This window comes from Cnephaeus nilssonii (assembly GCF_951640355.1).
Source record: "Cnephaeus nilssonii genome assembly, chromosome: 14".
NCBI lineage: Eukaryota > Metazoa > Chordata > Mammalia > Chiroptera > Vespertilionidae > Cnephaeus > Cnephaeus nilssonii.
In genome coordinates, this window is record NC_137085.1 from 9,295,575 (window position 1) to 9,322,016 (window position 26,442).

At 39.1% G+C, this 26,442-nt stretch overlaps 1 protein-coding gene across 3 annotated transcripts in view; it reads right to left on the minus strand.

The window, feature by feature from the left end:
* Window positions 1-26,442, minus strand: part of RABGAP1 (RAB GTPase activating protein 1) — a 126,424-nt gene that overhangs the window by 83,407 nt on the left and 16,575 nt on the right. For 2 of the 3 annotated variants that reach the window (XM_079791011.1, XM_079791010.1), the window contains exons 2-4: window positions 23,279-23,478; window positions 4,022-4,256; window positions 2,964-3,168 (exon numbers count right to left, since the gene is read on the minus strand). In XM_079791011.1, coding sequence (XP_079647137.1) covers window positions 2,964-3,168; window positions 4,022-4,256; window positions 23,279-23,428 — 590 coding nt within the window. In that variant the 5' untranslated portion in view covers window positions 23,429-23,478. Of the gene's footprint in view, window positions 1-2,963; window positions 3,169-4,021; window positions 4,257-23,278; window positions 23,479-26,442 lie in introns of those variants that run through there. The other variant, XM_079791012.1, reaches the window with a different exon arrangement.

Below are 26,442 nucleotides of genomic sequence, written 5' to 3' on the forward strand. Positions count from 1 at the left end.
GGCAATCAGGAAGGAATAAATAATATCAGTAAGTACATATGTTTCTTATATAGTCTGTAACTAAAGACAAGAACAATGAGTAAGTTAGTCTTATCAGAATAAATCATTATAGCTGTGCTTCTCATTATCTACTAAAAGAATGACCTAATCTGATTTCTTATCTATAATAATAAAAGCATAATATGCTAATTAGACTGAACATCATTCTGGAAGAAGCCAGGGCCAGAGGGAAGCCCGGGCCCCAGGTGTCAGAGGGAAGCCGGTGCTGGCAGCCGGGGGAAGGAAGGCCTACTCTTGCACGAATTTCATGCATCGGGCCTCTAGTTTAAAATAAAAAGCTGATGTGTTTGTCAGTGTAAAACATGTTCTTTTGACTCATGGCAAATAAAGGGAGAGAGACTCTCTCTAAGAATGTTAACACTTAAGAAAAAAATCATTAATAAAAATTTTAAAATGCCATGCATTGAAAATCAAAGAAATGTCATTCATTCATCAAATATTTATGTGATACCTACAACATTCCAGGCTCTGTTTTGAGCACTGAGGACATAACTATAAAAGGACTAAAAAGAAACTATGCCATTTCAACAATATGCAGGGGCATCTATGGGGAAAGCCTGTGCATAATGGAAATCTGTAAAAGAGGAACTAATCCAGGTTCAAAGGCACTTTGATAAAACTCTGACCCTGGCTGAATAGCTCAGTTAGTTAGGGCATAGTCCTGATATGCCAAGGTTGCAGGTTCAATCTCTGGTCAGGCACATACAAGAAGCAACCAACGAATGAAAAATAAGTAGAGCAACAAATTAATGTGTTTTGTTTTGTTTTGTTCTCTCTCTCTCTCTAAAATCAATTAAAAATATTTTAAACTCTGAAAAACAGGACAAGAGAAACTGGTTTTCTTATATCTTTACAGAATTAAAATAGAACAAAACATAACTTCAGTCAGGGAAATGACTACAGACTAAGAAGCATATAGAAATGAGTGCTAAAGAAACTTTATTAAAAGACTAGGAGAGTATTATGCTAAGAGAAATAAGCCAGTCAGAGAAAGACAAGTATCACATGATCTCACTGATATGCAGAATCTAAAGAACAAAATAAACTGATACAAAATAGATCCAGAGACACAGAAACAGGGAACAGACTGATGAATCTGAGAGAGAAGGCAAGGGTGGTTGGTTGGGAAGAAATTAACCAAAGAACTTATATGCACACACATGCATAACCCATGGACATAGATAATAAATAGTGTGGTGAAGGCCTGAGCCAGGGGTGCTCTAGAAGGGGTCAATGAGGGAAAAACAGGGACATCTGTAATACTTTCAAGAATGAAATTTTTAAAAAAAGTTTCACATCAGCCCTGGTCAGTGTAGCTCAGTGGTTAGAGTGTTGGCTGGTGCACCCAAGGATCGTGGGTTTGATTTCTGGTCACGGGCACATATCCGGGTTGCAGGTTCGACCCCTGGTGCTGGTCAGGGCGTACAGCAGGAAACAATCCATGTTTCTCTCACATCACAATCTCTCTGTCTCTTTTTCTCCCTCCCTTCTACTCTATCTAAAAAAAATATGTATATATATATATATAAATGAAAAAATGTCCTTGGGTGAAGATTAACAACAACAACAACAACAAAAGTTCCACATTAATAAATATAATTGAAATTAGGATTTGTGAAATCATTCTTTAAATACTCCAAGAAAAATTACATATGCAGATTTTTAAAATTTTAAATAATTAACTTACTTCTATCCCCATACAACTACAACTCTAACATGAAAAGCCAAAATGCTTCTGAGGGTCATTATATAAAACTAAGTGAAGAAAGCATGTTACAAGATGGTATGTATATTTCCATTGTTGTTAAAAAAATTTGATTCTAATAGTTCTGTAAGTATACATGCATATATATATATATGTACTTATATACACACATACACAAACATATACACATACAAATACACAGAGAGGGTCTTAATAAACTAAGATGTTAACTGTGTTTATTAATAGAAGTAGAATTGAGTATTTTCCTGAATTTTTGCTTATTTATATACTCTGATTTTTCTGAAATAAGCATATACTGTACTTTTAGGGGGAAATGTTATTTTATTTTAGCTGTGTTCATCTGATTATTTAGAATTCTACATTTAGCTAATTTATATAGATATTTGTTATTGATTCTATAAAAATGTAGAATATAGTTAGTATAAAAATAGTCATTTCTAGAGACTTTTCTTGGCCTCAGTTTCATCATCTTAAAAATGAAGAAACTGGCCCAGCCAGTATGGCTCAGTGGTTGAGCATTGACCTATGAATCAGGAGGTCACCATTCAATTCCCAGTCAGGGCACATGCCTGGGTTGTGGGCTCGATCCCCAGTGTGGGGTGTGCAGGAGGCAGCCAATCAATGATACTCTCTCATCATTGATGTTTCTATCCCTCCCTTCCTCTCTGATATCAACAAAAATATATTTTTTTAAAAAATTAAGAAACTGTACTGGAATAGTTAATATTTACCAACAGTTCTTTGTAATTTCCAAAATCAGCATTAAACTCCCTATTGAACTGTGTCAAGCTAGTATTTGTATTGGGGGAACACGGAAAACATACATAAATTGTTAGGCAGACTCTCATGTCAATATATTTCAATTAACCCACAAACATTTAGATTTCTAATGTGCTACACACCAGCGGTCGCCAACCTTTTGGACCTCACGGACCACCAGTGGTCTGCGGACCACCAGTTGGCGACTGCTGCTACACACAATTGGAGTAAAAAAAAATGTTCAAACAAGTGACTATTTTTTGTAAGGGTCACAATACTTGGAAGACATGTTAACATATGTGCCAGAAGAACTGAACATTACATAAATAAATGTTCTTGTCTTTTGACTGCTTATTTCTAAAACTACAGGTCAGAAATCTGATCAACTGTTACAAATACTTCAAGAGGCTGGTCTTACCTTACAGTTCCTTCAGACACATTTGGCACTGATAGGGTTACATCCAGTGAAATCTGACACTGGCTTCTTAAGATGGACATCATCCTTAAGGCTTCCACTTCACTCCTGGGAGCATTGACTGAGGCACAGCCTAAGTAAGTTAGCTTGCTAAAGACCACACTGTCCTCATCAGCCACTGGTGTGAAAGGACTTGACCCTTCAGAATCTGAAAGAAATGATAATAAGATAGTTAATTTTATTTGATATTTTGTTGAATATGAAAACCAAGTAAAAATCTACAAGTTATATTTAGGTTCTAAAATTAAGTACTAATGAGATAATATCCCATTGCTCCAGAAGAAGTGCCCATTAAAGCCAGAAATCTCAAACTAGAACTGTCACTAACACCAAAATGTTCAGGTATTGCTGTATTGTCAATCCCGAGTCTAAAAGGTGACCTGAGATTCAGATCCAATTTCTGCTTCTCATTTGTTTTGACTTTGTTGTTTACATTTAGGAGAAAACAAAAACAAACAAACAAACCCTTTAGTATTTCACCCCTCTGAAAAATCCTGTCTTCGTTCTAATCTGCACTGTTATAATTATTTCTCTCATTCATCATCTTAGCCACTTTATTAAATTCTCTCAATCCCCTTGCTCTCCCTTTCCCAATAAACATTTGCAGTTTTAACACCAATGAGCCTTTCTAATTGCCCTTTTCCTCCTTCAGCTTTTTTTCAATTTGGCAACTATTCCCACAGAGCTATAACACAGGCCTGGAGCAAACATCTCTCACCAAGCTTTACTCCTCCATTTGTCCAACATTGTACGCAAACTCCTCTTTTAAACATCCTGAAGTAAGATTCCCTAATGTCATTTAACTATTTCTCTTTCTTTGGTATAAATGACAGAATGGTACATCTATTTACTTCCCTCATATTCCCCTAAATCTTGAATCTGAACCCTAGAGAACACAGATAATCGTTTTTGCTCACTCTGAATCAAACCTAGAACAGGGTAGACGCTCAAATATTAAAAACAATAACCTTCAGTAATGTAAGCAATGCAGCAATCCTAACCTCCTTGTCCAGGTTGCACTGGCAGGCTCATCTCTGGTTTTTGGAGCCCTACTAATGGCACAGGGTTAATGGTGGATGAAGCTGAGAGCGGATTAGAAAGAGGCCCATCTCCTTCGCCATCCAGTTGCGACCTTTCCACAAGCTCCTTTTCCCCTGGCTGGTCGTCCATTGGAGGATCCATCAGCACATCTGCCAGCTCTTTTTGCAGCTGCTGCTCACTTCCATTCCCTATAATCTAAGGGTCACAAATACATGCAATCAGCGAAGTGAGAGAGAGGACAGGCCTGATTCAAATGGTTCTGCATCTAGAGAAAAATCAGTTTTTCTTTTGCTATAAAGGTATTTTTTGAAATGTTTTTTAAAAATAGAATAAATCAAGATCTGCAATAGGCTGTCCTCTTAATTCATAATTTTTTTCATGAAAAAGTTTAATGACTTTGAGACTAATACCCAGAAATACATGTGGATAGTCTATTAATGTTATTAAAAATTTTCTACAATGTCCTAAACTAACAATGAAAAGATTTCTAATTTTACTGTCTGGTGAAAAACAATGCTGTTAAAAGGAATATCCTTAGCAGCTCCTCTCATTGTTAAGAAAAAGGAAAAATCTGTTTGCTTCCAGAAGTTATCAACAGACACATAACTTATTAGGTAATAAAATTTCCCAGGTATTTTACCACTCCTGCTATAAGTACATCTCTTGTATTTCTGAGGAAGACTTCTCTGATATGAACAAGTTCTTAAAGTTATGAGACACTTGAATAAAGCTGGAGAGATGCATGTATAAAATGTTCCTGAGGAAGAGAAGCAATCCATTTCAATAATGTCAAGTATTTTTCTAGAGTCATGATGGTTTATTATTAGTTGCTCAACAAGGAAGCAAACAAGAACAAAATCAAGTGGAGCTTGCCCAATGCTAAAGAAAACCACAGTGACAAAACCCAGTATGGTCATTAAATGCTTATTCAAGAAAAAATTTTAAAGAATTAATTTAGGAAAAGGAAAGTCATGATGAAAACAAAGTGGCTGATTTAGAGGCTTTCTGAAGACTAAACCCTAACAAAATGTTAAAAGAGGTGGGACTATGAGACTGTTAGAGAATGAAGTCTTCCCAGTAGAGTCAACAAAGAAGTTGGGAAGCAAAATTCCAGTTAACATCTTTTATAACTCATAAACTTCAAGTCCCTTTGGCTGTAAATTATGATTGAGAAACAGTCTCAAGTCCTTTTTGCTGACATTTTCCCAAGGAAATTCTAACATATCAGCCACTCCTGCCTTGGAAATAAGAGGAGTGGCTGATATTCAGACAGATGTTCAGCCTCTTAGCTTCAATTACACACAGGTCTGTTTCTGTGAACTTCATTTTATGTTTACAGTTACTGCTAATGGAACTACAAGTGGTTCAGTCAAGTAATTTTAACTCTTGCTTATGTCTGATCCTACTCCTTCACAACTGCAATAAAAATTCTTTTTTAAGAAATTGTGTTTTCAAAAGCACCTAGAAAACAAACTAGAAATTAGTTTCAATTAACCTCTTATACTTTCAGAAACACTGACTCACCAGAAGTAAACAAAAGATAATCAAATTGAATCCACACTGTTTTCTAAGGGAAGGAGAACTAACATCAAGGACAGTTAAGCCCTGGACAGGTACCTCAGTTGGTTAGAGCATCGTCTCAATATGCCAAGGTTGTGGGTCTGATCCCCAGCCAGGGCATATACAAGAATTAACCAATGAATGCACAAATAATTGGAACAACAAATCAATGTTTCTCTCTCCTTTCTCTCTCTAAAATCAATAATAATTTTTAAAAAAGAACAGTTCAGAGCTTCCTGAAAACAGATGGGGAAAAAATATTAGATTCCATGCTTAAGCAATTAGTAATTATAACTGAGAAGGCAATCATTAAAAGAACAAACTAAATTAGAGAGAAGCCATTTTACAGGCGATCAAGTATTTTGTTCTTTTCAATATAAAATGTACTATGAGTAAAACTCAAGTTTTCTATTGCATTGGTTGCCTACATTGTAATGTATTCACCATTCATGAAAATATACCTAACCCTGAAAGAAAATATTTATACGTTTATCTTTTGTGTTTATACATGTGTATTTCACATTCTTCCCTCGTTTATAAAGTCTATAAACATTAAGAACTGCCTTCTATTTCCTTAACTCATCTTTAAAGACTAAGTAAAAGTAATGTCCACACAAAAAATGATTTTTAAATGCTGCTTAAAAATAGCAACCTAACATATGCCTGAATAATTAGGTCCAATACAGTACTCAACAACTATCATGTTATATCATTTGTCAACCTTTAACCCAATTTCAAAATTACTATCTGTAAAATTATAATATACATATTTATAATATACATACTTAAATCAATTAAGGTGTTTTTTTTAAAGATAGTCCATTAATCTTTCCTAGGCATATCAGGAAATAGCCTTTCAAGGTTTCAAATGCTGGACTGCATCTGTCACCTGGAGAACTTGTTAAAACACAAACTGTTGGGCCCTAACAGAATTCCAAATCAGTTAAGTCTGGGGTGGGCTCGATAATTTGCATTTTAAAAGTTCCCAGGAGATGGTGATGCTGCTGGTCTGGGAACCACACTCTAACCACCAACCTTAGATTAATGGTTCTTTAACCATCTATATATATAATATAAAAAGCCAGTGACCGGAACACCAGAACAACCAGAATGACAGGTCGCTATAACGCTCACTGCGCTCACTGAGGCTGGCCAACCGGCCAGATCTGGGGCAGGGCTAGCTGGCCAACTGCCTATGGCCCCTCCCCCCAGCCGGCCCCACCCCTGATCGGCCCCCCCACCCCAGGGACGGGACAGCTGACCTCCCACAGCCCCTCCCCTGCCCGCCAGCCTGGCCTGATAGGCCCCCATTGGGGCAGGCCTGCTGGACCCCACCCGTGCACAAATTTGTGCACCAGGCCTCTAGTGACTATATAACACAATTACCAATAGTACCAGGGACCATGTTAAATTCAAATATCTGCTCCTCCCTCTGTCCCCTCACCTCCCACTCTGACAATTCAATCAGTTTCAGAAGTAGAGCCTGGGCATATTCATGTTTAAGAAATTCAACAGGTGATTTACAAAATAGATAGCAGGTTAGATTAAGCCAGCAGGCTTATAGTTTCTTGATGCCTGGTATAGATGAACAACACCTTAAACAAACCAGCAACTGCTTATCTCTAAACTTTTTGCTATAACAGAAAATAAACCCACAATTAATAGGGCCTTCTGTTCCTTGCTGTCAAAAGCATTCTTAACAGATACCACAATCATCTCTAAATAAATATAATTGCAGTCAATCAAGATGCTATGATATTAATGAAAGGGCAGACATATGGATCAATGTGACAAAATAGAATCCAGAAATAGATCCACACATATATGGCCAATTGGTTTCAGCAAAGTTGGCAAGGTAATTCAAGGGAGAAAGGTAATAAAACAAATGGTGCTAGAACAATGAATTTGACACCTATACACATGCAATAATATAAATCTCAACCAATACTTCATATCATATACAAAAATTAATACAAAATGGATCACAGATCTAAACGTAAATTCTAAAACAATAAAACTTATAAGAAAAATAGAAGAAAATCTTTGCAATCTTGGGATTCAATTTCTTAGGACACAAAAAGTATGCATAAAAAAATTGATAAAATGGGCTTATCAAAACTATAAATGTCTGCTCAAAAGTTACTGTTAGAGAATAAAGAGAAGCCACAGACTTGGAGAAAATATTTGCAAACTATATATGCTATGAAGAATTTATATCCAGAGTCTACAGAAAATTCTCATAAGCCAATAAGAAAACAAGCAACCCAATTTAAAAAAAAATAGACATTTCACCAAAGAAACACGAATGAAAAATAAATATAAAAGAAACTCAGTATCAGTAGCCATTTGGAAAATCAAAACCACAATAGTATACCTATACACCTATAAGAATGGCTAAAATTAAAAACAAAACAATCCTGACAATACCAAGGGCTGGCAAGGATTGGAGCAACTAAAAAACTCTCATGTATTGCTGGTGGGAAGGCAAAATGGTACAATCACTTTAGCTGTTTTTTTGTAAAATTTTATAGTTAAATATATATTTACTATATGACTCCCTCCTAGGTATTTACTGAAGAAAGCTAAAAACATAAGTCTACACAAAGACCTGTGTGCAAATGTTTATAGCAGCACTAATCATAATCACAAAAACTGAATAAAAAGTAGTATTTATCAACTGGTGAATGGATAAATAAATGCCTATGGCCTCTATATAATAGAATACATCTCAGCAAGCAATAAAAAGTAATAAATTACTAATACACACAGAAACAAGGATGAATCTCAAAGGCATTATTCTAAGTAAAATAAGCCAGACACAAAAGGCTATATACTGTATGATTCCATTTATATATGGCATTCTGGAAAAGACAAAACTATAGGGACAGAAATCAGACCATTGGTTGCCAAGGGCTATGAAGGAGGGAAGAGGATTGACTAAAAAGAGGCATAAATGGACTCTTTGGAATGATGAAAATATTCTGCATTTTGACTGTGATGGTGGGGGGTGACAAAAAAGTTTACATTCGTTCAAGGTCATATAACTCTACATCTAAAAGGGTTGAATTTTACTGTGTATAAATTTTACCTTAAACTTGACTTAAAATAAAACAGAAAGAATATATTGAGGTGGGGGGCAGAGGCAGGATGGCAGAGGTCAAAGGGGAAAAAGGGGACATATGTAATACTTTCAACAATAAAGATTTTTAAAAAAAAAAGAATATATTGATCGCGCTCTCCCTCCCAGGAGCATACCCATATACCCATGCCTTTCCTTCCCCCCCCTCGCGGCATCACCTAAACTCTAAGGGACCCCACAAGTCTTGTAACAGGGGAACAATGGGCAGTCACAGCTCATCCAGGGCTAACCCTCTGACCCTGTCTCCAAGGCTCCCTTTTCTCTGACTTCTCAGTGAGCCAAAGCAGCCAGACCTAGTCTCTCTCCTGTTGCTTTTTCTATCCTAGGCCCTTCCTTGTTTTACTGTCCCCAGCTTTAATAAACATACTCTCAAAATGAAAATATATTAAAAAAAGAACTAAAGAGTATATTGATAGTGTGGGAGGCTATGCATATGTAGAGGCAGGCATTATATGGCAAACCTCTGTACCTTCCTCTCAATTTTACCATAAATCTAAAACAGCTCTACAAAATAGAAAGAAAATAGAAGAAAAAAAAAGTAGTTTCTACTAACAATGCAATTAGAGAATACAACTGTTCCTTTTCTTTATCTGCTGCTTAATAGGTGTTCTTCCAGGATTCTGTTTTTGGTAATAACCTCTCCTATGCCATCTCACCTCCCCACGATATATAAATAATCACTAATCTATTCCTATAACCCCTTCCTCAACAATCTACTGGACAGACATCTTCAGCTAGATACTCCAAACTTATTGCATCAAAACTTAACTCACTGGCCCTAACCAGTCTGGCTCAGTGGATAGAGTGTTGGCCTGCAGACTGAAGGGTCCTGGGTTCGATTCTGGTCAAGGGCATGTACCTTGGTTGCGGGCTCAATCCCCAGTCCGGGGTGTGCAGAAGGCAGCTGATCGATGTTTCTCTCTCATCAATGTTTCTAACTCTCTATCCCTCTCCCTTCTCCGTAAAAATCAATAAAATATATATATTTTTAAAAAACTTAACTCACTGTCTGATTGTGCTCCTGTATCAATTTTTTTAAACAGATCAATGAATTGCACTACTATCCACTCAGTGGCCAAATGAAGGATCATGATCATCCTTGCCTCCTGTCATTCCCACACTACTCACATCCTACTGATCCTTGCTCAGTTGTACACGTTTTCCTTCTCTCTCTGCACAGCTAACACTACATGACAGCGTCTTTCATTTTACACAAGCATACTGCAAAGGTAGTAGTTTCCATGCCTTCTTTCTCTCTGCTGTGACCTATCTTTCCTAGTGCCATTCAAGTTATAATTGCAAATTTTAGTTCTGATCTAGCATTGCCTTGTTTTTTAAACCCATAATATAAAGCTCAAGTTCATACCTACTAGTATATTCTACAAGTTTTTCACAATCTACCTTTCCATCTCTTATCACTCAACTTTCCCAGGACACATCATAAACTTTCAAGCATCTAGACTTTGCATAGACGCTTTGCTTTCCTGAAAAGCCACCCTCTTCTCCTTTGTTTTCTTTAAGACAAAGCTTAAATTCTGTTACCTCCTCTGGGTTTAACTGCTCCCTCCTTAGGGAGTGCTACCATAATATTAGCATATATATTTACTAGAGGCCCAGTGCACGAAATGGCTGCTGGCTGCCAGTCAGGGCTTTCCTTCATTCCGTACCGCCCCCTGGTGGTCAGCGCACGTCATAGCAAGCAATCGAACTCCTGGTAGGTCAAACTCCTGAGGGGACACTTTGCATATTAGGCTTTTAGATAGATAGATAGATAGATAGATAGATAGACAGACAGACAGACAGACAGACAGATAGATATAGATATATAGATTCTTTATTATAAAAGATTCTACCATTGCTACTTGTTTTAGAAAATATTTGTTTAGTGAGTTTCTTGAACCAGACTGATCATTATTAGATAGCAGAGACTGTTTCTTAAGTTATCTTTATATTCCCAAAGATAAGCAACTAGTGTAGAATACACCTGCAATACATGTTTACTGAACTGAATTTTATACATGCAAACAATAGAAGCCAAAATAGTATGATTTTATCCAATTTGGATATGATTTTGTTTGGTTTTTTTTTGTTTGTTTTTTATTTTTTTAATTACTTTATTGATTAAGGTATCACATATTTGTCATCAACCCCCTCCCCCCGTTCCCTTCCCAAACCCCCACACACGCATGCCCCCCTCCCCCTGTTGTCTGTGATCACTGGTTAGGCTCGTATGCAAGCACACAAGTCCTTTGGTTGATCTATCTCCCTTGTCCCCACCCTCCCCAACCTTCCCTCTGAGGTCTGACAGTCTGATCAATGCTGTTCTTGTTCTTCAGTCTATGTTGTTCATCTTTTCCCCTAGATGAGTGAGCCCATGTGATACTAGGAATACACTTATAGGAACCGAAAATGAGACAAGCAATAATAGTTATGCTGAGAGGCAAATGAATCAGTCTATAGTGAGTTTCCTTCTGGGCCAACAATTCTTTTGAGTCCCGGTTTCTATGTCCAACAGTTGTTTATGTGTTCATAACAGCAATGATATTTCAGTTCTGGATGGTGGACAAATGGTGGTATTGCAGGTCCGACCCTCTCTGGTTTGGTCCTGGGCAATCTGCAGTGACGCATATCTGCTGACTGCTAGTATGGCAAGGTGGATATGATTTTGGTTTACAGAAAATAAAATCTAATCTGAATGATTTATTTTAGCTTTGTTTTAAAAACAAAAACAAATACCATCATTTCCTATTATTCTGAGAGTGTCATTAAGGTTTAACATTTACAATAAAAAATACAGGACCAGCCCTAGCCGGTTTGGCTCAGTGGACAGAGTGTCAGCCTGCAGACCAAGGGGTCCTGGGTTTGATTCCGGTCAAAGGCACATAACTTGGTTGTAGGATCCTCAGGGCCCTGGCCCTGGTCAGGGCTCGTGCAGGAGGCAACCAATCAATGTGTTTCTCTCACATCAATGTTTCTCTCTGTCTTTCCCTCTCTCTTCCACTTTCCCTAAAAATCAATGGAAAAATATCCTCGGGTGAGGATTAACCAAAATATATATATATGTATATGTATATGTATATGTATATGTATATGTATATGTATGTATATGTATATAACATATATATTACATATAATATATATATATGACCAAATAGCATGCTGCAATTCACAAACAATAAACTTTGAAGTCCAAAAGACTTCTAACTTATTTAGCACAATCTTACATAATAAAAAGGTAATATTTAAATTACCATCACTCCGCTACGCCCATGATTGGGCCAGCGGGTGACACAGGGGGCGGGACTCGGGGTGGCTGGGGTGGTGATTGGGCCGGCAGGACGCTGAGCTCGTGTTGCCAGCGGCGACGCGAGCTCAGCGTCTGCGCCATGGCTGTGCTGCGGCACAGACAGGCCTCTGGGGCAGCGAGCCTAGCTGGCGTTTTGGAGGTTTGGAGGCGGTGGGCGGTGGGCGGTGGGCGGGCGGCGCGGCTCCCCGGGGAGGAGTCTGGCGGCCATTGGGCCACAGGAGCACGTGGCGGCCCCAGCCTTCCTGGGCGGGAGGCAAAGGCAAGACCCTGGCCTGGGCTCCGGCCGCAGGAGGACCACGCCCCCGCCCCACCTCGCCCTAGGGGCCCAGGGACTTCGGAGCTGCCAACCAGCGGACAGACAGCTTACACGTGCATGATTAAATCATGCACTGGGCTTCTAGTTTAAAAATAAAAAAGCAAACGTGTACAAATAATACAAATAAAGTCACATTTAGATTTGTGTTCCTCTTCATGCTATATACATGAAGAGGAAGGGAGTATTCTTTAGGAAACAGTCTTGAACAAAGAAAAACAAATATAAAGTAGCCAATTTAGTAAGTACTGTAAACACAGACATAAATATTTATAAGGACAGAGATTGCATGGTGAATGATTTATGCATAACTGTTTATAAAGCAGGTGGTAGTAAAAATATTGGAAACAAGAGCTAGCTTGTGGCACAACTCCAGGAGGAGTATAGCTGTACAGAGTATAGCCTGCGTACCTACTCTTAGTAGCCCTACTTGGGCTCCACAGTAAGACAGACCTGCGTTTGGGACATGGCTCTGACACTAACTCTGTTGGTTGTGAACAAATTAACTCTGGGAGCCACAACTGTCTCATCTCTAAAATGATGACATTCATGTCTATCTCACAGGATTGTCATGAGGGCTCAATGATACAATAATATGACCACTGGGCAGTTATTTATTTCAGGCACTGTGATTTTTACAGGGGTCATCTCCTTTCTTCACAGTATCTGTCATCAGTAGGCATCCAATTAGTATTCATCCTATCCCATTTTCAGCCATTTCTAAGTAAACTCTGATCTATCTACTGAAGTTAAGGTTTAGAAAAGCAAGTAACTTTTTAAAAAAGTACTTCTTCCACTTTCCATGATCCAGAGAAAACTAAAAACACACCTACTATTCATGTACAAAAGAAGCATTACTGGAAGAACATCTGTCCTTTTTAAATATATCAAATAAAGATAACTTATGATAGAATTGGTCATTGAGAAAAAAACTGCACTTATGGACCAAAGGACAAAGTATTCCAAAGGCAATACCTAGCAGAGTCATTTCCTTTATTTTCTACTTCTCACTGTATAGCCTATTTCCCTTCACTGCAACAATACCAACGAGGCCCCTCTCGACTTGCCAGTTACACAAAACTACTTTGCTTTAGGCAGTTTGGGACCCACTGTCAGTGGAGATTGTATTTCCTCAAAGAAGCATGTATGCTTAGGAAATGAAATGTGTGCTTCAGAAATCCATAGGTGATCAAAAAATTACAAACAAATTCCTGATCTACACTTCCCACTACTTGTGTCATACATATTTCAAGAAAATATAAATCATAATGGTTCAAACTGAGTAATTTTGCTCAGCTTCAGTATAAAAGCTAAGTCATTTCAAAACAAGTATATAAATTACATTTTTATCAGAAAGCAAGGCACAAAATAACCAGAAGTCCAATTTGGATACTGGAAGAAATAGTTACTTATCTCAAATCTACCTCACATACTCCTTCTGGGATCTTCAATAAAACCTTAAATCTCTTTGTACCTCATTTATAAACTGTAGCTGTTTTGATTATTCACTTCTTTATCTTAACTGCACGAAGGAAGGACCAGAGAAAATACCTAAAACTACCAATAGAAATTATTAACAATTTAAAGTAAAAAAGGGCCGGTTTGGCTTAGTGGATGGAGCGTCTGCCCGAGGACTGAAGGATCACAGATTCAATTTCAGTCAAGGGCATGTACCTTGGTTAAGGCTACCCCCCAGTCCTGAGTCGGTGTGGAAGGCAACCAATCAATGTGTGTCTCTCACATTGATGTTTCTCTCTGTTTCTCCCTCTCCCTACCATTCTCTTAAGAATCAATGGAAAAATGTTCTCAAGTGAGGATTAACAACAACAAAATAAATAAATAAAAAGGGCCCAGGCGGGAGTGGCTCAGTTGGAGTATCATGGTGGGTTTAATTCTCAGTCAGGGCACATACCCAGGTTGCAGGTTCCATCTCTGGTTGGGGTGCATGCAGGAGGCAACTGATTGACTCTCACACTGATGTTCTCATGCGCGCGCGCGCTCGCTCTCTCTCTCTCTCTCTCTCTCTCTCTCTCTCTCTCTCTCTTTTCCTTTCTCTCCCTCCCGTCCTCCCTCTCTCAGATCAATTTTAAAAAGTAAAGTAAAAAGAAAAGAAAAGGGGGAGGAACAGAACACCTTGTTTATTCATCCTAGAAAGTGAACTGAAGAAACACCTCAAAAATGTATGGTCATTTTTGCTAAATAATGGAACTATGACTGGGTTTTACTTTTCTAATTGTCTTGAATTTTCTGTATTAAGCATACATTCTTTTTATATTAGAGAAAACAAATGGCAAAAAGGCTATTTGCACCTTGGGAGAAAAAGAAAAGCAAGTACATACAATTCTACTGTATGTGGTGGTCCTGACTCCAGGCCCTTTCAAACCTTTGATCTTTCCACATGTCAACAAACTCACTTCTTTGGGAAATTATTAATCACTAGAGGCCTGATGCATAAAATTCGTGCAAGAGTAGGCCTTTCTTCCCCCAGATGCTGACACCGGCTTCCCTCTGTCACCCGGGACCGGGACCCGGGCTTCCCTCGCAGCCCTGGTTTCATCCAGAATGTCGTCTGGAAGGATGTCTGGTATAATTAGCATATTACGCTTTGATTATTATAGAAGATTCTTTAAGGCTTTGCTGAACTACTGCCTATTCTATGAAACCTTTCTTCAGGCAACAATTATGTTCCCGTGTAATTCTTATCATATCTATATTCTAGCACTTGATGAATTTTATCATGACAAATTTAGTTATGTGTCCTCCCCACCACCACCCTGATCCTCTTAATTCAACTATTCGTTTGCGGTTCAATAGTTTTGCTTGCTGAATAAAAGCTCAGCATTACAGAGGACAAGATCAACTAATTCTAAAACAATATCAGAAACTGAGTCAGAAGATTAGTTTAGGCAATAATAAGTGAGGAGTAATTTTTGTTATCTATTTTAATAAAACTTGGCAACTTTTTTCCAACTAAAATAATGTTAACTAGATTTGTCAAAAAGAAAACTATGAAGATTAAAATGTTTTAAAAATTCTCTAACTGAACTTTCCATCTAAGAAGTACTAGCTCATCAATGTAACTCAACCAACATTTATAGAATATCTTTGGCTAAAAGCTAACTAAAGGTGTAAGATTCCTACACCAAAGGAGTCAAGCAGTGTAAACACATGTTCTAAATTTTTATGGAAAGTTCTCAGATTCTAATGTGAGTTGTCAAAATATTTGAATAAAAATAGCTGTGTTGCTCTAACCGGTTTGGCTCAGTGGCTAAAGCATCGGCCTGTGGACTCAAGGGTCCCAGGTTCGATTCCGGTCAAGGGCATGTACCTTGGTTGCGGGCACATACCCAGTGGGGAGTGTGCAGGAGGCAGCTGACCGATGTTTCTAACTCTCTATCCCTCTCCCTTCCTCTCTGTAAAAAATCAACAAAATATATAATTTTTAAAAATAGCTGTGTTTTTTATAACTATCCTATCTAATAAAGAGTAATATGCAAATTGACTGTCACTCCAACACACAAGATGGCTGCCCCATGTGGACACAAGATGGCTGCCACAAGATGGCCAGCAGGGGAGGGCAGTTGGGAGGGACCAGGCCTGCAAGGGAGGGCAGTTGTGGGCCATCAGGCCAGCAGGGGAAGGAAGTTGGGAGGAACCAGGCCTGCAAAGGAGGGCAGTTGGGGGCGATCAAGCCTGCAGGGGAAGGCAGTTAGGGGTGACCAGGCCGGCAGAGGAGGGAAGTTGGGGGTGACCGGGCCTGCAGGGAAGGGCAATTGAGGGGGACCCAGGCCTGCAGGGGAGAGCAGTTGGGGGGGGACCAGGCCTGCAGAGGAGGGTAGTTGGGGGGAACGAGGCATGCAGGAGAGGGAAGTTGGGGGTGACCAGGCCTGCAGAGGAGGGAAGTTGGGGGCGAATGGGCCTGCAGGGAAAGGCAGTTGGGGGGGACCCAGGCCTGCAGGGGAGAGCAGTTAGGGGCGATGAGGTTGGCAGGGGAGGGTAGTTAGGGGTGACTGGGTCGGCAGGGGAGGGCAGTTGGGGGGGACCAGGCCAGCAGGGGAGGGCAGTTGGGGGGGACCAGGCCAGCAGGGGAGGGCAGTTAGGGGTAACCAGGCTGGAAGGGGAGGGCAGTTAGGGGTGACCAGGCCGGCAGGGGAGGGCAGTGAGGGGCAATTGGGCTGGCAGGGGAGCAGTTAGGCATCAATCAAGCTGGCAGGGGAGTGGTTAGGGGGTGATCAGGCTGGCAGGCAGAAGCGGTTAGGGGCAATCAGGAAGGCAGGCAGGCGTGCAGTTGGGAGTCAGCAGTCCTGGATTGTGAGAGGGATGTCCAACTGCGCGTTTAGGCCTGATCCCAGTAGAATCGGGCCTAAATGGGCAGTCGGACATCCCTCGAGGGGTCCCAGATTGGAGAGGGTGCAGGCTGGGCTGAGGGACATCCCCTCACCCCTGCACAAATTTCGTGCACCGGGCCTCTAGTACCATCATATAAAGCTTTTCTTTAAAAGGCATAACTAAAGCATTATCCTCTCCAAGAAGTCTTTCTTGACTCTCCATCCAAGCTGAGGTAGGTTTCCATCCCCTCTACTCTATAGCACCTTGTGTTAACCTCTATTATAGCATTTACCTAACTATATTGATGTTAAAAATTAAATATGGCCACGAAATCTCTATAGCTCCTTCATCACAAGGTATAATCTATTTCCCTAAATCCATGAATCCAGATTACCTTTGTGACTTGCTTTGGCCAAAAGAGTATGCTAGATGTGACACCATGTAATTTCTAAACATTAGCCTTTAAAAAGGCCTTACAGCTTCCACATTTGCCCTAAGACCATCATGCTGTGAAGAAGCCTAAATTGAAAGACCACATGGAAAGAGACCCAGCCACTCCAGTGAAGCCCAATCCCCAGCCAACACGAAAGTTGAATAAAGTTGCGTGAGTTTAAGGAAAAGCAGCAAAACTGCCCAGTCAATCCACAAAATCATGAGAAATAATAAATTGTTTTAAACCACTGAGTTCTGAGATAGTTTGTTATGAAGCAAAGATTAGGAGAAACAACTGTTAACAAGATTTTTAACAACTGTCATCTACCCTAAGCTATCAGGAACCAGGTTCAATTCATATCTATTCAGCCTTTTTAGAGCTTTTCTTTGGCTGTGATATTCTGCAGTTTCACAGTCATTCTGCTTGAGACCTACTGCTTTTTAAAGCTGAGAATTTCTTTTATCACTTCTGGAAAATATTCAGCTATTATCTCAAGTATTTCCTTCTCCACTGTTCTAAAGGAAAACTTAAGTGTGTGTGTGTGTGTGTGTGTGTGTGTGTGTGTGTATGTATGTGTGTGTGTGTGTGTGTGTGTGTGTGTGTGTGTGTATATATATATATATATATATATATATATATATATCTCCTATATATATCCTATATATATAAAAGCCCAAGCAACCAGACGGCCGAACAACTGGCTGGTAGCTATGATGCGCACTGAACACTAGGGGGCAGACGCTCAACGCAGAAGCATAGATTCATGCACCAGTGGGGTCCCTCTGCGTGGCCTGCGGGGACCGAACCAAAACCAGCAATCCGACATCCCCCGAGGGGTTCCAGAGTGCAAGAGGGCACTCTGCAAAGTTGCTATCGCTCGGCAGCTCCTGCGCGGGAGGTTCGCATTGCCGCAGATGCACTGGCCAGCCTTGAGCCTGGCATCTGGCGCCCACCCGTCAGCTAAGCAGTGCTCCTGCTGTGGAGCGCACTGACCACCAGGGGGCAGCTCCTGCCTTGAGCATCTGCCCCCTGGTGGTCAGTGCATGTCATAGCGACCGGTCGAACAGTTGCTTAGGCTTTTATATATATACATATGTTGATCCTTCTCATCCAAGTCTCCATGTCTCTTAACTGACCTTTCATACTTTATAATCTTTCAGTGCTATCTTCTGAGTAATTTCCTAAGATTTACTTAACAAAAATTTGATTCTCTCTTCAGCCATGTCTATTCTGCTGATTAATGCTGAACCTTTAATTTCACTGCCTCTAAGTTTCATTTGCAGAACTTCTATTTTTAATTTGCCTGATCTTTTAAATTTGTTGATAATTTTGTTCTTTTCTAATGCTTATAAATTTTTGTTTAAATCTTTAATCATTTAAATTATATCTTATCTTAAGGTTACAGCTAACGCAAGTGCCTGAATTTTGGTAAGTTTGATCCTGCTCAGATTTGTTGTCTCTTACTTATGATAAACTGTCCTTTGTATATGTTTGTAAATTTTGAAATGTGTACTATGTTTTATCAGGGTTATCTGTGAGACTACCATGCAGCCCGGGTGGCAAGTATGTCCCTCCAGAGTAGTTCTACAATTGATTCTATCACATGCCCCAGGAGTATTACCAACCCAAGACCATGCACGTAATGTCAATTCACACCCCAACATATATGAAGGCAAGCCTACGGGTACAAAAATCTCAAGATTCTCCTCCAAATCCTCATTCAAGCTAAGATATATAAAATTCCTTATTTTCTTCCTGTGACTGTAGGAAAATTTTTTTTCAAATCTATCCTTTCAGTTAGGAGTAGCACTCAAGGGTGCTTTATAATGAAATCTCAGTTCCAACTATTCTCTCTGTAAAATCCAAGGCGTTCTCTCTTTCCCAATTTAGCTGCCATCAAAACCAAAGTCCACTGGTTGTAAAGAACAGTGCAGCCCCAATATCATTTCATATGTATTGTTCTAACTTTCAGTTCCCTCTTGGCTTTTGTTCCTTAGGGATTTTCTTTATTGTTTTATAAATATAGCTATTATTAAAAGGGTGTCTGTTATATTTCATCCAGCTTTCTTAAGTATTTTGTGCTGGCATTATGAGGTTTTCTATTTTCAAAATGGGAGTTCTTATCCTCAATGCCTAAAACACTTGGTAGACTACTAGATATCACCTGAATATTCAACAAACCACTCAATTAGGACTTTTGAGATGGAAGAGTGACAGACCTATTAAATGTATTTTCTAAATTCAATGCAATTTTAAAATCTACTAGTGGCTGAGAAAAAGTTTCAAAAAGAGTGAGCATAACTGGGCAACAAACTTGCAGTAATCCTGTTATACTTTCCTCTAATAATAGAGCTCATAGTTATCTAACAATTTTATTACTACTTCACTTACCAGGTCTTCACACACACAAAATGGTATATACTGTATAGGTATACTGTAATTACTGGAAATAAAATAGAGGAAACTTTTTATATTTGGAGAACATGTTGCTCAATTTAGCTGAGTAAGTCTCTCTTGGCACTGAGCTGTGCCACCTTGGGTTAGGGGTGACAAAGGTAAAGTGAAACTAGTCCTCTGATAGTCTTCAATGAGTCCAATCTAGGATGTTTTTTGCTCCAACACTATGCTGGAACTTCTCTGCTGAACTCCCAGACTTCCACAAAAGTACTCTCATCTGTAAGTGATTATCAAAATCAGTGTTCTTTGAGAACAGAGCGGTAGAAAACTCCTGTACTGATATTTTGATGGCATCATCTCCTGTTAACTCTTTCTTTTGCCAGTTGAAATTTACTGTTGAGCCTCTGTAGTGAATTTTTCATTTTAGTTTTTGCTTTCCCATTCAGAATTGCAGTTAGGTTCTTTTTGTTGTTGTTGTAATTTCTATCTCCTTAATGATATTCTCTATTTAATTTAATACTGTCACCGAACTTTCCTTTATTTCTTTAAGCATGATTTATATCAATTCATTGATGTTAATAATGGCTACTTTGAAGAGTTTGCATATTAATTCCAATATGTCATTCTCACAAGCAGTATATGCTACCTTTTTCATAATATATGATTGTATTTTGTTTCTTTGCATTTTTCACAATTTTTGTTTGTTTGTTGGAAACTAGATATTTTAGGTATTATAGTGTATCATTCCTCATATTGGTCTCCCTACTCTTGGTATTTTTTATGCTTGCTTGTTAGTTTAGTAACTAGCAGGCTTATTTTAGTAAATTCTATTCCCTTAATTCCCATAGTGTTAAGCCTCTGATGTTGCTCCTTTGGGTATCAGATTAGGATTTGCCTACAGTCATCCCGGGATAAAAGTGGTTTTAGCAATATGCTCTGTCTCCTTCTCTGACCACTCCAGTAATTGTGGCTGATTGCTCTATAATTTTCAACAAATATAAATTGCTCCACAGAATATACCAAATTGAGGTTACTTTGAAGGGAGAGCTCCAGAAGTCAGTGTTTGAGTTTTGTTCTGATCCAAGGTGGTCTCTGCCTAGCAATCCTACAGTTAAACCTGTATGTCCAATCAATCTACAAATCTCTTCCCAATTACCTTTCACTACAACCTCCACTGTTTTTGAGAGTACCCTTAGGCTTTAACTTATCCACACTCTGTTGTAAATAAAATCAATTCCTTTGGAAAGAGATTAGGAACTATTTTATGGCCCCCTTCTCACTATAGGCAAAACCTCTAAGCCACAGCTATAAGGTTGCAAAGTATAGACAATGGCATGCTTCTGAGTGATACCTCATCTTCAGAAGCTGAGCACTTGGTGGGTATGGGAGGTGGTATAATAGTCTCAAGTTCTTTTGGCTTGACTCTAGTGGTGGGGACCACTACTTTACATGCAAGGGCAATCAGGCTTTTGGTATACTCAGCAGCACTACGCCCAATGTATAGCCTCCATGCAGAGTAAGGGCTGGGGGAAAAAAAGGCACCCCCACCACTGAGTCACACTTGGCCAGCAAAAAAAAAATATATATATATATATATATAGCTGGAGGCAGGGTGAGAAATGCTATTGTCTATAAGTTAGCCCTCTGACCTGTGAGCTGGGGGTGGGAGTGGGATGGGGAGGGAACCCTGTTTTCTTGACTGCACCAATCTGGAATGGACTTATTACCATGATGTTTGGCTGGGATAGAGGAGGGGGAAAAAACAGGTCTTGGTTCAAATACCATAGAATTGTTACCAAATTTTAGTCAATTTCCTTGAATAAATGTTTCTTCATTTGCTGTATGTCCTTTAGAACATTTCCACAGACTTTCAATGGTTGTTTTTTAATAACTATTACCACTGTTGCTGGGAGCAGTTCCACAGAGCTTCCATGCTGTTATGCTGGATGTGTCCCAGCCAGTGAGCTTCTTAAAAATATAAACTAGATCATGCCCCACTCTCCAAAAATTCTTTTCACATCTGTAACCAAGTCCAAATTCCTACTAAGCTCTAAAAAATTCTATTTAATCCAGCCCCTACTGGTCATTGGATCTCGTCTTCTACCACTTTTTATTTACTTTATTCACTCTGTTCTATCTCTGTCCTAATAAGGGGGATCCTCTTCAGGGTCTTTCTATTTTCTGTTCCCTGTGGAAAGCTCTTTTCCCAGATTTCTCCTTGATCTTCTTCCTCGTTTCATTCAGGTCTCTGCTCACATGTCATTTCAAGACATTCTCTAAAATAGTACCTGCCCCTTCACTCAATATCCATATATCCCACTTTGATTTTCTTCACAGCACATAAATTTACTTATATTTGCTTTCTTATTTGCTTAGAGTCTGTTTCCCCCAAGAAGGACACAGGGCTTTATCTATCTTATTCACCAATGTATCTCAAGTATTTAGAACTAGAGGCCCGGTGCACAAAATTAGTGCACGGGCGCGGTCCCTAGGCCTGGCCAGCAATCGAAGCACAGGTGTCCGGCATGGAAGGAAGGGCAGGTCCCAGCTGACCTCTGGGGCCCTGGGCAGCTCCTGGGCCCCATGTGCCCCCTCCACCTGAGTCATTGGGCCCCGCCTCCACCCCCACCACTAGTCACCATATGCAGGGTGATCAGGCCCCACTTGCACCCACCTTGGCCTGGTGCCACCCGCTCACCAACTCCACTATCCCACCACAGTCCCGCTCTCGTCAGGGCCCATCGGGGCCGGCAGCGCCTCCACTGCCAGCATCACATCTCCAATGCCCGTCATGTTCCGTGCCACCCCCTGCTGGTCAGCGCATGTCATAGCGAGCAGTCGAACTCCCAGTCGAGGGGACAATTCACACATTAGGCTTTTATTATAAAGGAAGTACTAACTTGGCACACAGTTGATAATAAGACTTGTTAAATGAAAAGATGTAAATAGGAATAGAAATGTTTCTAAAGCTACTTACATTTTAAATGATGCTAACAGGTAAACTTTTTATTTATATCTATAAAGAGCAAAACAATAACAGAGTATGGGAAAAGAAGTAATAGTTGTTTGGCTGAGAAAATATAAACAAACAGAAGTGGCCAAAAGCCAGGAATTTAAAGGTCCCTTTCAATAATTCTAACATTTTTTTCATAAATAGAACTGCTGAACTGCCCCTGCCCTTACACTACATACACCAAAACAATCACCTCTAATTCAATGAGAAAGTGAAAAGAACACTAAAATTACAAATGTTTACAACTATGACCACTAATTTGTTTTTTAAAATATATTTCTTTATTGATTTCAGAGAGGAAGGGAGGAGAGAACGATAGAAACATCAATGACGAGAGAGAATCATTGATGGGCTGCCTCCTGCGCGGACAGCCCCCACTGGGGATCAAGCCCGCAACCCAGGCATGTGCCCTCGGCTGGAATCAAACCTGGGCCCCTTGGGTCCGCAGGCTGACGCTCTATCCACTGAGCCAAGCCGGCCAGGGCTATGACCACTAATTTTGACAGCTAGGGGTAATAGAAGTTTAGAAGTAAACAAATTAAAAATTCTTAATCAAATATAAATGTGTCACTATCACTAATTGTAAATAAAACTTTTTAGCATTAAAAAAGAAAGGATATTATTTCCATGTTCTCACTTGCACTCCATATACCTTCTCATTAAGGCCAAGTTTTGCAATGGGCTTAGCAAGGCTAAACAAAAGAAACTTAGGTTATGGAGTTTTACCTTGAGTCCTGTTTTCTCGTCATCACTCCCATTATTTGTAGATGGTGTCTCATCTCCTTGCCTGGAAACCAAGACAAAATCTTCACTATTAAGAGTGGATACTGAGTCTGAGGACACACTGATTTTTCCAACAGAAGCCTTGTCATCCATGACTCAAAAATGAAGCTCAACTCATGAATGATTAGATATTTTTTAAATGCCTGAAAAACAAAAACCATAAAGATACTCATATAGAATGTCTACCAGATATTTATTTATGCTCTAATTCTTACAAAATACAAATGAAAAAAACTTTTTAAAAAACACTTCCAAAATATTTTCCCAATAATTCACCACTTAGAGTTTAGGTTTTCTAATCTAGATAATAAGGGAATTTGATGCTATTCAGAGCCAAGATATTCCAGATTTCAAATAAATAAAACATATTCCCTCGAGAACAACTCTACCTACAGTAATTTATTTGGCACATGTTGCAACTCTATTCTTGGCCTTTAAAATTATAACAGTACTACACTTGTTTTCTATCCTTTAATCTGTAAAGATGTACAAATAAAGTATATTGAAGGCACTCAAGTAAATCACTAAGGTTTTCCTACCATTATTGATACTTAAATACTAACAAGTGTTTTTAAGAAAGAAATTCTACAATAACCACCAAGAGAAATAAATTAAAGTGAGGGCAATCATAAATTCTACAGTTGGGAAATACTTTATGTAGCAAGAAATCTGAAGTCCATTAAAAACTCAATCTCCCCATTTCACAGTTTCTTAGAACTCAACTCAATATGAACATTACCAATAAAAGTGTTTTAAGCCAAAAATTCCCAACAGGAAGTATAAAAAATGTGTCACTTATGAAAAGCCATTCAATTATTTATTGACTCCTAGAATAAAACTCAAACTCATCTCCATTTAAAAACCTGGTTCTGCATACTTTGTGGCAATGTTCTCATTTGATTGCCAACATAGCAACAGAACAAATAGAATGTTATAGTCAGAAAGCTTTAACCAATTAGCGAGAGTAACTCCAGCTCTATGCTTATCTTGTACGTCTAAGTAAAGGTTCTGAGAGTCTGTTTAATCTTTCCAATTAAGAATTCTGATTTATTCCTTGGATTTTTAATTGAACATATACCACATGCCACGCACTACTTTTCCTTCAAAGGCTCATTCCTTGATAACCACCTGGCAGCATGAATCACATAATCCCTGAATATTATAGCTGAAAGAAAACTTAGAAATCATAAATAATATTAAACAAATAAGGAAATGGCAACCCCAAGAAAAGATCATTTAACTAGGTATAACTAAGGCTCTAATCCATAACTCTTTGCTGCTTTCTACTTAAACTAATTTCTTTGCTTCCAGGCGATCACAGCTCTACATTTCATAGCACAAAATCTAAATGCACAGTGTGGCATTCAGCATGCTCCAAAATGTACTTTTGAAAACTTTTTTTAATGTAGTTTTGCTTCATCCACTCAATGAATACTTACTGAGTGTCTAGTGTCTAAAGAACAGATCAGATTCTTGCCCCAAAAGAGTTTATAGTTTAGTTGAGAATACAGGCAAATTGCACAGGTTAACAGGTACTGATTTAGGGTAAAAACAAAACAAAAACAACTACTATGGGAACAGGTTGGGAGAGGCGCTTAGACATGGAGCCAAGAAATGTAGTAGAGGTGGTAATGTCTTTGCTAAGGACATATAGGGTATACCCAAAAAATGTACACACACTTTAACAGCTAATAACTCAATTTTCACTCCTTTTCAGGTATAACTGATTTGAAAGAATGGGTGAAGCCAGACTAATGTCTGAACAAGGAAAATTTATCCTAAAGTGCCACTAGACTTTTTTTTATGGGGATCCATCAAAAATAAAGTTACAGTACAATACCAGCAACAGTTGATGAATTGAGGGTGCACAAATACGAACGAAATGATTCTTTCTTTGATGTTTGCAATTCCATTGTTTCGCATTATCAGCAGTGCTTGGACCAGAATGATCATCCGTTTGAAAACAGGTGTTGACAAAAAAATAAATTCATTTCTGTAGATTCTTTTAAATTTTGAAAATGAACTGTATGTTAATAAACACTGACTTTGTAATCAAAGTGTGTAAACACTTTTGGGGACACCCTGTATACAAACAGTCCCTAAGTCAGTGATGGGCAACCTTTTGAGCTTGGTGTGTCAAACGTCGCCAAAAAACTGAGCATAACTCGGGTAGTGTGTCACCACTTTGAGGAAAAACATTATTTCGCAAATGTTTCATCCTCGGCATGCGGCCGCCTCAGCGGCCGCGTGTCATCAGAAATGGCTACGCGTGTCAGTGCTGACCCGCGTGTCATAGGTTCGCCATCAATGCCCTAAGTTATGATGGTATGTACAACTTTATGATGGTGCAAAAGCGATACACATGATAAATTACTTGAGATACTCAACACTTCATCATAAAATAGTCTCTGTTAGGTAATTTTGCCCAACTGTAAGCTAATGTAAGTGTTCTGAGCACATTTAAGATAGGCTGGGCTACGCTATGATGTTTGGTAGGTTAGATGTATTAAATGCATTTTTTAATCACAATATTTTAAATTATGATGGGTTCATCAGGACATAACCCCATCCTAAGTTCAGAAGCACCTGAACTTCAATACCTCCACGTATCTGCACTCATAGTATACTCTTCCTAAAGTGGTTTCCTTGCTTCTGTGCGCCATCAACTGCAACTCATCATTCATGATCTAACCCTCCCTTTTCTAGTAGCCTGCCCATTTTCACCCCAGAGCCAAATGAATTATTTGCCTTATTCTGTTCCAACAGCATTTTACATTTTTTATAGTGCCTATTATGCAGTATTACAATTTGCCAGTGAATGCCTCTTAATGTAATCATTACATATCTATTTCACAGATGAGGAAATTGAGGCTTAAAGATATGGTGCTTATTCAAGGTTATGGTTATGTAACTTCTTCAAGGTAATGGTTGTAATGTAATTGTTTAGAGGCAAAGCCAAAATGTGAACCCAATGACCTACTTAACTTGATAAAATAGGTGTGAGTGGTACTGGTAACTGAACTTGACATGCTTGAGACTAACTGCGCTAGTCCAGCCACTAGTCCAGGGCTCCGACTTATCTTTATTCCTTTGGTTTTCTTGAAACT